General features: G+C 32.3%; 1 protein-coding gene across 1 annotated transcript in view; it reads left to right on the top strand.

Annotated features, from left to right (window-relative positions):
- The window catches only part of LOC115885704, a 73,821-nt gene extending 59,975 nt beyond the window's left edge, over positions 1-13,846 (top strand). Inside the window, exons 10-19 of the mRNA XM_030904689.1 lie at positions 748-1,036; positions 2,831-3,426; positions 3,484-3,576; positions 8,967-9,065; positions 9,321-9,407; positions 9,485-9,732; positions 10,009-10,242; positions 10,307-10,550; positions 10,605-10,714; positions 13,565-13,846. Of these exons, the coding sequence (XP_030760549.1) occupies positions 748-1,036; positions 2,831-3,426; positions 3,484-3,576; positions 8,967-9,065; positions 9,321-9,407; positions 9,485-9,732; positions 10,009-10,242; positions 10,307-10,550; positions 10,605-10,714; positions 13,565-13,846 (2,282 nt within the window). The remainder of the gene's footprint in view (positions 1-747; positions 1,037-2,830; positions 3,427-3,483; positions 3,577-8,966; positions 9,066-9,320; positions 9,408-9,484; positions 9,733-10,008; positions 10,243-10,306; positions 10,551-10,604; positions 10,715-13,564) is intronic.
- The last annotated feature ends 41 nt before the right edge of the window (positions 13,847-13,887 follow it).

Below are 13,887 nucleotides of genomic sequence, written 5' to 3' on the forward strand. Positions count from 1 at the left end.
TACTAGTTAAAAGTGGCAAACTTTTAAAAATTCTGTATATCGAAGGGGAATATAACAAAATATCAAGTGTGCTATATTTTTGGAAAGATAATTTTAAATTCTTTTCGGTTAATTAAAAATATAGAGGGTGTCCCAAATAAAAATCAATTTTTCCGTTGATAACTCTCAAATTATTAATTTTAAAAAAAATATACTTATACCATTAAATTCTACGTAAAAAGGTGCTTTGGAAATGTTTTCATAGAAATACAAAATTTTCCATAGCAAAAAAGTTACAGCGATTTGTTAAAAATGCACATTTTTGAAAAACACCCCGTAACTCCTAAACGGTAAATCGTATTGATGTGCGGTTTTCACCATCATGTTTTTGGTGAAAATTGAGCTCCAGACACCGATATTAGTTTTCGTCTATCTGCTATAGAAAAGGGTGTTTCCATTTAAAAGCGTCGAATTTGACCCACCCTGTACATTAACATTACTTTTCAGAATTAAGTTGACAAACTTTTTTATTGCATGCATATTTAAATATCTTTAAATTTCTCAAAAACCAAAGCATCTAAACATATTAAACCCTTATAATAAATGTCTTATTTTATAGCCAAGAATATAAAAATGAAATAAACCGAGACGAATGAGGTGCGCCACCCTGTATTGCATGTCTAAATTATTTCTGTTACTATTGAAATTTAACAATTTTAAAGTAATTGAAACTATATTTAAAATTAAAATATTAACTTGTTTTTTCAGATTTGAACCAAGATTCTCCTTTACGATATGCGGAGAATATAAATAACGTACCAGTAAAACAAGATGGCGAATTATCTTTTTATAAAACGGCCGATAGACACGAATGTCCTGACATACCACAAAACATAGATCCCGTGCCAGATCATGTAAGAAATGCAAAAGAAGAGGAAGAGGACTATGATGACGAAAATGAAGACAATGGGGATAATGAAACTGACAATGAATTCGTTACGCCAAAAGGACCAAGGATAACTGAACTAGGAGATAAAATAGACTGTCTTAAAACAAGGTAAATAAATATGGCATATGGTATAAACCAAAATTAAATTGTATGTATTTTACAATTAAGACTATAACAAATGCTAATTATTTCTTCTATTACTAATAAAAGTTAATCACATTTACAAATCGATTCTGTTATAATACGAGTATTATGTCAAGACGATAATAATATTCAGTGATATATAATATATTTTCATTATTTCACTCGATTTTTGACCGAGATCTACCGCACGCTACACAACCCACTATTTTACAGTCATGTTCGATAAATCGCAATACTGTCATTGTTAATTTAAGTTCTGCCACAATTTCCATCTAGATTTACTACCTTTATACAACTATCAGTAGCAAAATAAATAATAAATAACATAAGCTCGGTAAAGACTGAAAAATTCACCAAAGTAAGTGAATAATAGTAGAGACCAAAGGTAAAGATTGACCAAAATTCAAGTCGAATTCAAATGTGTCAAATGAATCGCCAAACAGAACTGTCAAGGATCCCCACCCTAGAGTCCTTTTTCCGCCCACCATGCATGAATACATGAATACCATTATATAATTCTTCCCTAATCTTTTTATTCAAAGAGCACAATGGAGTAACATTATTATTCAAAATTAATAGTTTAATTAAAAATTATGATGATCTGAACTAATTTTTATCTATCGTATTATAAATATTTAATTAAAAAGTCTGTGAATTTTAGGTTATAATATACCGGGTGATTTTCAAAAGTTGTTCACCCCTATGAATTTTATACCTATTATTTCAGAGAATAAAAGCGAGATTTGGTATGTTAGTACATGACATAAATTAGGATTGATCGACGTATTCAATTGTTTTCGGTCCCTTCCTGTTTCACCGGAAATAACTACTTTAACTTTTGATTTTTAAACAGCACCCTAGATTTTTTACTTCATTCGATAGACAATGAGACTCTGGATAGAATGACATCATATATCAAATTTTGAAATTTTCAGTTTAAAAAAAATCGTATATTAAGTTTCAAACATGGTGTTAAAAACAATAATTGTTAGTCAAGGAGCCTTAGAAAAATAGAATTAATCGACTACAACTTGTTAAAAGATGCTCAAATCGTATTTTTAATAATATCCCAATTTTTTTAAATGGGCAGATTAGCATATTTGGAAAAAGCGCTTTTTTATAATTTGGTATCACACAATTGTTATTTAGAGTCAAATTGTCGTTATGAACCGCATGCTTTTTTTCGATTTCCCACAAATTTATTAAAATGGAGCTGTCTGGTTATTGCAGCCACCCCTTTCGTTTGACTCGAAATACCAAGTGTGTGGTACCAAATTATTCGTAAAAAATGTTTTTTTTTTCAAATATGCCAATGAGCCACCCTTGTTCCATTTAAAAAAATGAGATATGATTAAAAAAACGATTTCGGCATCTTTTAATAGGCCAAGAGAAGACACGAAAAACATTAGACGATCAAATCTATTTTTCCAAGGCTCCTTGATTAAAAATTAGTATTTCTAACACAACCATGGCACTCTAGGTTGAAATTTAAAATCAAAAGTTGTCATCATTTCCGGTGAAACAGGAAATGACCAAAAACAATAATAATTGTATAAATTAATCACTCCCAATTTATGTCATATACTCACATACCAAATCTCGTTTATTATCTGAAAAAATAAAAAAGTTATAGAGGTGAGCCACTTTTGAGACGCACCCGGTATAGTTTAGTGTGCTCACTTTTTGATAGAGAAAATCCATTACCAAAAAATTTCCAACGATTTTGAACAATGTCGGTAACACGAACTTCAATTTTAGATATTTTGGAACAAATCCTCTTGACAATCCAATTTTTAAAGAGAAAAATGTAGGCCCTGTTCAATCCATATTTGAAGAGTTGGATAAAACAGTTAGAACGTTAAAAAATATGCCTACAGTCCCGAAAGAAACTTTTGTAGATAAAGAAATAAATAACGAAGTAGATGAGAGACCATCTGAAAATGAACCAACAGTCTCTCCTGATACATCCATAGAAGCAACGGTTGAACATATCAAAGGGAATAGTAGTGGTATATCAAATATCCAGGAAGCAGCAAGTATTATAACTAACACAAAAGTAGATAACCCATCAACAAGTCGCAAGAATGCCATACTGCCTTCACCATTTAAAATTCATAAAGCTGCTACTGAGGCTGTAGTATCTCTGATTACAACTCCTAGATATACTATAAAACTAACTCCAAATAATATTTATGATCAGATAAAATTATTAGATCATTTACCTACCGAACAGACAACTTCGTCCGCTTCAAAAAAAAGTTCTGATTTAGAAAATTCAAAGAAAAAATCAGTTCATAAGACGACAACGATAGCTCCCGATGGTGATAGAATTAATAAAAATTATGGAACCCAAGGTAAATAACTGATAATTCTGTAGAAATATTAACTATTTAATAAGTTTATTCTTACAGAATCTTTTCCAAAGAATAAGCAAATAGGACATGAAACAAGAAAAGGAAGAATTTTAAAATACACGGAGCCGGTTACAAAATTAGAAAGAAACGGTTTGTATAAATATTTTAATAGATAGCGTTAGTGGTCAAATGTTTCCTATACCAGGTTGTTGGAAACATAGAAAATCCCATGTATGCACGAGCCAGTGGCGGATACAGAGGGGGGCCCTTGGGGCCCGGTCGCATATTTGTAAACAACGTCCATGATCGCGATTCGGTTCTAGGCCAAATTCCGCCGAACGATGCCACGTAAGTGTGCGAACACAGTGCAAGCAGGTTTGCCGCTTACTGGTAGTCAGCGCCAATCTGGGCACCTATTCTTGACATCGTTCGCAACTTTGCGTATACGCATCACGTGTATTGTTATAAACAGGGTATGCCAGAAATAAGTGCATGTATTTTAAAGGGTGGTAGATCTCGATAAAAGAAACATATTTTCTCTTTATCGTTTTTCAAATAAGTCCAAAATAATGGAGTTATTTTACTTTGAAAATTTCCAAAAAAAATGATTTTTTGCTCAAATTTTGAGAACCTTCTTCATGTGCCTTCTCCTCATCGGAGGTTGGCGACCATCAATTGGAATTCCTCCCTGTCTTGAGCCAAACGGATAATTGCACTTGCCTCTCCTATATTAAACCATGGCACTGGCGCAAATTCCGCATGCAGGAAAACCGTTTACGCCCGATGCCTCGTCGTCCTTCAATCTTTCCCTCAACGATCAGCTGTAGGAAACTATATTTGTTATTTCGAAAAATATGACCAAAATATGCTGCTTTTCGTCGTTTTATTGTAGTCAATAGTTCTTGGTCCTTACATATTCTTTCCAATACTTCGAGATTTGTTTGAGAACCACTGGATCTTTTCTGGATTTTCTTTCTTATAAATTTAATCTACTACCTATGTTGCCATATTATCAAGAAATTATTTTTTTAAATAAAAACTAAAAAAAATTGCAAAAAAATTCCAAAAATATTTTCAAAAAATTCCGAATTTTCAAAAAAAAATATTTAGAAAAAAACCTCATAGGCGTGTTTCTGGGGTTGAACTATACTACCAGTTAAGTTAAAATACTTGCACGTATTTCTGGGACACCCTGTATATGGTTACATAGTAGCGCCGCGCCGCGCCGCCTCGCGCTTATAACCTTGAAAAATTAAAGCGTGTTATCAAATCGGCTAGTTCACAGTGAAAGCAGGTAGGAGCCGTCAACCAGCGTTCATCGGCGTTCTCGCTTTTACCGGAACGAAAATTTATTTATTTCTGCTTTTGCAGGCGCCGACGGCGCACAGAGGGTATTAAGAACTAAAAGTTGGCCAAAATTATGTTTTATGATTTTTTTGCTTTTTTGCTAGTAATATTAATTATTAGAGGAGAGGGTGCTAATATGGAACCTCATTTTGTTTTTCCTACACAATATTTTTTCCTCTATTCTGAAACCCTTTCCACCGATCAAATAGGGCCATTCTGTGCAAAACCAAGCAATTGGATGAGGATGCTAGAACAAGAAAGTAATTTGTATATTATAGACGATATTTGAGCGAGGATGGGTGTTATAGGGTAAAGACTATTTCCTTTAAGAATCTATTTAAATCAATGTTTTTTTTGGCAGTGGCAAATATTGGCAAGATTTTTGTACATATTCCAAAGCTGGAGACTTTAAGCATTGAACGGATACTAATTTCCATGCGGAATATTGCCGAATAGTCTTACACCTTATAAAAATGCCTCTGATTTTTTAAATATAAAACATTATAAAAAAATAGAATAGAAGGAAACGTTTCAAAATAAAAATATGGCATAAAACAGAACAGAGCAAACAAACAAAGCTGGCTCTGTATCCATCATGACAGTTATTATGAACAATTTGCAGAAAAAGCACTACAAACAATTCCACTATTTTTATAATCTTAGAAATATTCAGAATACACTCAAGATAATTCATACTTTTAACTCATGGTACAAAGAAAACAAGGTATGATCGATAGCGGCTCCAATTTCGTTAAGTTTGCGCATACCACCTGTGACGTCATACGCCATACAAAAAAATATCCATATTGTTCAATTGCCACTAATAAAAAAAGACCTAAAATAGGGAAGAATTAGGACATAACCCCAAAAGTTATGTCAAATCATCGAGCTTGACATTTGAAAAATTATTTTCACATTTTGACACAATCAAATTTCACAGATGACACAATCTGTTTGACAATCTGAAATTGGCGCGCAGAGCTTGCCGACCAATGGTGCTGTTTATCACCTGTGACGTAGTGACCAACCTGCGCAATATCATACCTTGTATTCTTTGTATCATGCTTTTAACTGAAATATATTATTTATTTGACAGTCAACTTACGACTTAAAAAAGCTAATAACTAATAAACGTGCTTACATTTAGTATTTATAGATTTGTATTCAGTTAAGAAAAATGAAAATAAAAAAATATCACTTTTGGTCAGGTTTATAGACCAAATACATCTATGTGTGGCCCCGGCGAGGCGGGCGCGGCGTTTGAATATGGTTTGGTTAGGTTAGGTTAGTTAATCAGGTAAATTTCCTCTTAATTATCTACTTCCGAATCCTTCTCGCATCTCCGAAATAGCCATATACAATACACGTGATGCATATACGCAAAGTTACGCATCTGTGTATTGTTATATGTTTTTTTAGGAGATGCGAGATGCGAGCGATATTTGAAGATGCGAGTGGTCAAGAATAGGTCCCCAGAGACGGCGCTGGTTGCCGGAAAGCAGAAACCTGCCTCCACTATGTTCGTACCCTAAACAGCATACGATATCGCAAATCCGTCTAGTAAATAGCATCCGCGATTCCAAATTTTATCAGCATTAACTCCTTAGATACAGCTATTAGCAGACGATATCGCGAAATTTGTTGATTGGTTGCTCGTAATCAGCATTCAAGATCGCAAAATTCGCAAGTGCAAGATGTCTACCAAAGAATATAGTACTAAACAATATTTTGCAAAAAAAATAATTTGCCCCCAAACCACGAGTATATAAATTAATAAGTACAGAAATTATTAGAACACGTTTCGCTAAAAAGGAAGAAATTGAGGTAAGTTACAGAAATTAACAAGAGTAATTACCCAAAACAAATTAACTTAAAAAAATTAGATTATAAATCGAAACCAAAAAATGAATGCTGAAATACTGAAATGAATAAAGATGCAAAATATTTTAAATTTCCAGGACATTTTACCCAATGTTTAGAGAATAACCAGCTTTGCTTCAAAATTTTAAAACAAAAACTACACTTTCTATAGGTTTCTTTGCAAGAAACATTTGACATTCTCTAGTACAAGAAGATTGTAACTTAGTTCCTTGTTGAATATTTTTTATAGCTGAGGGCACATCTTTTTTTTAAAAAAAAGTTAGGTGTTAGAAATTTATATTGAGTTCTATGGAAAATATATTGTATATCTATTTTGTTTTAAGTAATTTGCATACGTATGTAAGTTGGATGAACATAAAATAGTGTCATCTGGGAATCTATGTTCTGTTGATTTCTCGACACGATTTTAGGTTTTACTTTATAATCCTCTATAACAATCGAAATTTTTATGAATCAACAGCACGTTGACCTGTATTTTTAGCCGACCATACCAACAGGTATGGTAGGCTATTAAGATCGGCAAAAAAAAGTTTTTTTAATTTCACTCAAAATGAGTTATTTGGGTCATAAATGACCTAAGTAAATAAAAAATATTTTCATGGTGTCTGTCTGTCTGTCTGTCTGTAACACGATAACTCAAAAACCGCTAAACCGATTTTAACGAAATTTGGCACAAAAATACAGTGGCACCCGATAATCTGGCCATTAGTTTTTGGTAGGGGTGGGGGATTGGTAAGGGGGTATAGGAGGGGGTTAAAAATTTAAAAAAATCGTAACTCCAGAATTACAGTAGCTAGCGAAACGCGGTTTTCAATTTAAGATTAGAAATAATATTTACAACAAAATTGGTAATATCATCAAAATCAGTCAAAGTCGCAGTTTTTGAGATATAAAAGATTGGAAAAATGCCTTTACTTTGAAACTAAAAGAACTGCCTACCAACTTTTTATTAACATATTTTAGTATGGGTGGCTATACGTGCCTTCCGGCGCCAATTTTTTTGTACTATCACCACAGTTAAGCAGCAATATGCGTGGTTAGTTAGAAGAAGATTGTAACTTAGTTCATTCTTGAATAATTTTTATAGTTGAGGATACATCTTTTTTTTTAAAGAAAAGTTAGGTTTTAGAAATTTATATTGAGTTCTATGGAAAATATATTACACAGGGTGCCCCAGAAATAAGTGCAAATATTTTAACTGCTAGTATAGAGAAACACGCCTATGAGGTTTTTTTCGCGAAAAAAAAAATTGAGAAATTTTTTTAGTTTTTAGTTAAAAAACATAATTTCTTGATAATATGAAAACATAGGTACTAGATTAAATTTACAAGAAAGTAAATCCAGAAAAGATCCAGTGTCAAAATTTTAGCAAAAAATCATTTTTTTTGGAAATTTTCAAAGTAAAATAACTCCGTTATTTTGGACTTATTTGAAAAACGACAAAGAGAAAATATGTTTCTTTTATCGAGATCTACCACCCCTTAAAATATTTGCACTTATTTCTGGGACACCCTGTATATCTATTTTGTAATAGACTAAGTAACTTGCATACGTATGTAAGTTCGATGAACATAAAATAGTGTCATCTGGGAATCTATGTTCTGTTGATTTCTCGACACGATTTTAGGTTTTTATTTATAATCCTCTATAATAATCGAAATTTTTATGAATCAACAGCACATTGACGTGTATTTTTTCGTACTATCACCACAGTTAAGCAGCAATATGCATGGTTGTCATTAGAAGGGGTGGCCGCTTGAAAACACTCCTTTTTTGATTTTTGGAGCTTTTAATTTGCGTTGACAAACAAAATTTGCGATCCTGAATGCTGATTACCAGCAACCCATTAACAAATTTCGCGATATCGTTTGCAGTTTATAAGAGGTGTTAAGGCAGTTCAAATTTGGAATCACGAATGCTATTTATCAGACGGGTTTGCGATATCGTATGCTGTTTACGTGGTATCGTTCGGCCTAGAACCGTCGTTTACAAATATGCAGCCCACACCCCTCCCCCCTAAAATCTCTAAATTGCATTAAATATTAAGCTTTTGGGTTAAAAATGGCGCCCTAAAGAGCATATTCTACATTACTTTTTTTTATTTCGGCCCCCGTAAAATACATTTCTTTATCCGCCCTTTCGCTGAGCGCTGCTGTCGAATCAAAACCATTAGTTGAAATGCACCAATAAGCCTATAATGACCACACGGTAAAACATATCCTATTTATTAGATAAATAGCATATGAAATAATACTTGAAGTTTTCAGTAGAAACACTCAATATTATTATTGTTCTATTTATATATTTTTAAGGTGCTGAAAAAGATTTAGTTCTCAAAGCAGAAAAGAGTCTAAAAACAAAAGGGTTTTCGTCCGATAACATAAGAAGAGAATCTAAATCTGAAGCCAAAGGTAACATAAAATATTAAGGGTAGTTTATTATTAAGATTTGTAAATAGTATATTATCCCAATGGTAGTCTGTTCAGTGAAGGATTATATAGTTTCGACTGATGGCTTAAAAAAATTATAAAAAACAATCTATTTTTGAATTACGATACCAAAAACCAAAAGTCACTGTTATATTTTTCGTTGTAACAGATCCTACACGTGCATTATATAAAAATGTCATATTTTGTAAATAATAAAAAAATTATAACAAATTTTAGATAAAGTAAATACAACTCCAAATAACCAAAACAAAAGAGTTCCAAAATTACCTCAAATAGAACCAAAAAGAGCATTTATAGTGAAAGGTAACATATAACAAACTAAATATTTTAAAAATCTTTCAATATTATTTAGTGACAAATAAATATTTTTTTACGTTTAGTTATTGAACCTGAAATAGAAAACAATGAAGAGCATAAATCACAAAAAGAAAGGCCAAAAATTTCAAATGAACCAGATCAAATAACAGATAAATCCTCTGATGGTACTAGTGTCATAAATGAACCACAAGCACTTCGATATAGAAAGAGAAAACCAATGTACCAAATATTTGATATAAATAAGTTTTTGACTACCACACCCTATCCACTGATTGATATGAGACCAAGTACAGTTCTGCCTAAATATAAGGTAAGCGAACAATAGACACAATAGGTAGGCACACACGAGAGGTATTTTTAAACGATCTGTCCCGCTGCTCGATCTGTTATGCCAATCCCGCCGATCTAGTCTACGAGGGGATATATCTTCAATTTTTTAAAATGAGAAATTTTATCACTTTCAGCTTTCTCAAAGTTGTTTTTAAACCCTATACGTTATACCAAAACATGTAAAATATCATATTTAATTATCTAAAATATAAACTATATTTCATTATCTAATACTTATTATAAAATCAATTTTCAGGTGATCAGTGAAGTCTTTTATAAAGAAGAGATAAAACCAAACGAACAACTTAATGTATTTGCTGATGTGTTAAATAACATTAAAAATTCGAGTAATTTTGAATCGTTACCTATATATGCAGCATCCGATTTTTCAGAAACGGACTATGCACCAGCTTCCCAAAATACATATAAACACAAACATATACCTATTGTTAGAGTTAAAAAATATGAAGATGACACGTCAAACTACAACGTAAGTTTAAACTATTTTTTGTATACATTTTTTGCTTAATTATATATTGATTTCAATCAATTAGAACAAGAATATCGAAGATCTAGAGGAACTTAATAGGGCAACAAAGTTTAGCAAGACGCATGTAAATAAACAAAATGAACAACAACCTACCTACAAAAGAAGAAAAGAGTTTAACACTGAAAATAACGATAATAGCAACACGATCAGGAATATTGAAACTAAACCTTCTGGAATTGTTAATTCGTCTCGAAGAAAACATAAGATAGAACGACGACCAAGCACTACTACCAGTACCACAACAAAAAGTATTAGCACTGACCAACAAATAATTCCAATGAATCACCGTCCATATATTATAGATTATATTGAAGATAATGAACAAGTTATTGGACTAGTGCCACCGGAAAATTGGCAATATAAAACTATAATTGGCGGCACGGAAGATTCCGAAACTGAAACTACAAAGAAAGTAAGTTCAAACAACAAACATTTTACAGGGTGAGTTTCCTACGATGTTCTCTATGGGTATTTCAGAAACTACTGGAGATTGAGAGTCGGTTAAATGGGGAAAGATTAATTGCAGTTTTGTAGGGGCATAAATATGCGCCTTTCAGATTTTTGAAAAAGTTCATGGCTTACTAGATATTTCGAAAAAATAAATTTTCGCTATTTTAAAAATTCTCTCTAATTCCATTATAATATATTTACAAAAAGTTTTCAGATAAAAGTTGTAGATAATCACATCCGTAATGAGTTTGTGTTCCCCGATTTTTTCTAGAGCCTGTTATTTTTGACTTATACAAAAACATATGTTTTTTAAATGGAAACCATAGTTGGCCATCAATTCATAAAAAGCGCCATTTTTTTAAGCTTTTCAGCGATATAAGCTGTTTTTAAATGTTTTTTATCTTTCGTGACTAATTTCACTTAGTTAGCCATGGAAACAAGCCCAATGGTCGTTGCTCTCAGAAATGTGAAACTGTCACATCCAAATTTTGTAAATTACAATAAACAAAAATTTTAAATATGAATTTTGCAGATGAAGAAAAGCGTGTAGGATTTTGGTTCAACTTTTCTTGGCCATACATTTTCGAGGATACGTTGACCGGTGAAAGTTACTTACTATACGTTTTCTAGAGAACGATTTTCAAAGACATGTTAGAAAAGTTAAATCGCGCATCAATAGAGTGGTTCCAACATGATTTTCATTACGACCCCCCCCCCCCAATAATGAAAGAAATGTTAATTAATTATATCATAATTATGCAAATTCAGGGATAGGAAGAGGTGGGCCAATTGCAAGGGCCTCCTCGATCACCTGATCTATCCATTTTAGATATTTTTTTATGCGGTTCAAAACGAGGTTTACAAAAGAACTTATGAATTAAGAGAGGCACTTCGAAGAGGCGGTACGGGAAAAGTTTAATTAAGTCGATCGGTCGTTCTGTGAGAATAGCTAGTAGGTAATTCAGTTTTAAAAAGATGCATTTATGTTCTCAAAACTATGGCGGATTTTTTTGAACATTTTCTAAAATAACTTAAAGTGTATGTAGTGATATTTTAAGTTTTAGTTTGTGTAATGTAAATTGTAAACAACCGTTTAATAATATATTCTGTTTTTTTATAACTTATAAATCATAACAAAGTAAAAACACCATGCCAACCAAGATGCCAACTAAGTGAAATTAGTCAAAAAAAATAAGATTGACCGTAACTCAGTAATTTTTCGAAAGAAACATATTATATCTTATATCGCTGTAAAGCTTAAAAAATGGCGTTTTTTAAGAAGTCATGGTCAACTATGGTTTCCATTTAAAAAAAAACATATGTTTGTGTCATGGAACGAACCTATGCAAGCGAACCTTTGGGTCGGCGTTTACATGTATAGGAGTGAGTCGTTATGGCAATCTAGTAAGTCGGAGTGAGCAAAAATACGAAGTCGAGTATTCGAATATATTCGAGTATTCGGTAATACGAAGTAATCGAAATACGATTACATAACTACTTAATCTGACGCTAGATTCCATGCGCTTGGGAAAATACTCGCCTTCTGTCTTTATTCAATACATCTTATTTTACTAAGCGTGTTAACCATACTCTTCGTACACATGAAAACCGGCACCCAAGACCAAAAATGCCGACCCTTAACATGTCGAAAACACCTTTGGAGAACACGAACTCATTAGGGATGTGTCTCGGGATGTGTTTATCTACAACTTTTATCTGAAAACTTTTTGTCTAAAATAGATTATAATGAAATTAGGGACAATTTTTAAAGTAGCCAAAATTTGTTTTTTAAAAATATCGAGTAAGCCATGAACTTTTTCAAAATTCTAAAAAGCGCATATTTATGACCCCACAAAACTGACTCTCTATCTCCAATACTTTCCGAGATACCAATAGAGAACATCGTAGGAAACTCACCCTGTATACAGGCTAGTCCGAAATGTATTTTAGAAACTTTGGCAGCATATTCTGCAGATAATAATAAGTAAAAAATTCGTATAAAATGTATGTCCTAAAATGGTTAGTTTCGGAGATATATGGGATGTAGAATTTTCATTTTTATTTCGATTTGTTCCACATAATTTCTGAATTAACGTCGATATTTGGATGAAAATTGGTATTTTGACTCCTACTTGTAGAGGGCGCCACCTACATATTTTGTAGGTTTGGAGAGTAGTAACTCTTAGCTCTTTAACTCTGTTATATAAAACTACTGAGTAAAAAATATACATTTACGACGTTTTTAACGAAAAAAAGGTCCCTTGACAAGAATCGCTACGAGTAATTGTTTTTGAGATATTTGGAATAGAAATTAGCAATACCTGCCATCAATGACAAAAATTAAACTGACTATAATAGTTATTTTAAACTGAAATAATAAATTTAAGGTGGTTTTGTGCCAAAAGTTCAACAGAAACAGAGTTTTATCATAATTTTTTGTAGGAAAATTTATGATCAATTGAAAGAAAATAAAAAATTCTCAAATATACTTTTTCACTCAAATAACTATCTACTCAACATATTTATTTTTTTTTCAATAATGACATGTAATGACTATTTTAATTCTAAATATCTTGAGAACGGTTGCTCGTAGCGATTTTTACCAAGAGACATTTTTTACGAAAAAAATGACGGAAATGTATATTTTTTCACTCGGTGGATTTATACAGGTACGGACGAAAATTTATTATTGTTCAAAATAGTTAAAAACATGTAGGTGGTCAAAACAAGTAGGAGTCATAGTGACATCGAAATAAAATTTTCGCAAATCTTAAAGTTACTTAAATCACAAGAAAATCTTTTTTTTTATCAGGTAAAAATATATAAAGAAATATCAAGAAAACCGGAAAGTAATCAGGACCCTGCACCAGTGACGGAAATAATAGAAGAACCTCCTCTATCACAAACTGTGAATAAATATTATGTCATTGGTCTCAAGCCACCGTTAAAAATCAAACCGAAGCCTTATTACCAGTACCTTGATAATAAGAAACTCAGACGAAGAGTGAGTAATATCGCTCACCAACGCTTAAGAAACAAAAGAGAAGCTGCCCGACCAACTTACTCTGACTACCTGCGCAATATTATCACCTAATATCATTGAGATGTCGCAACCCAGTACCCACGCCAGTGCCT

This window comes from Sitophilus oryzae, unplaced genomic scaffold, assembly GCF_002938485.1.
Source record: "Sitophilus oryzae breed Bouriz unplaced genomic scaffold, Soryzae_2.0 scaffold_41_pilon_pilon, whole genome shotgun sequence".
Classification (NCBI taxonomy): domain Eukaryota; kingdom Metazoa; phylum Arthropoda; class Insecta; order Coleoptera; family Curculionidae; genus Sitophilus; species Sitophilus oryzae.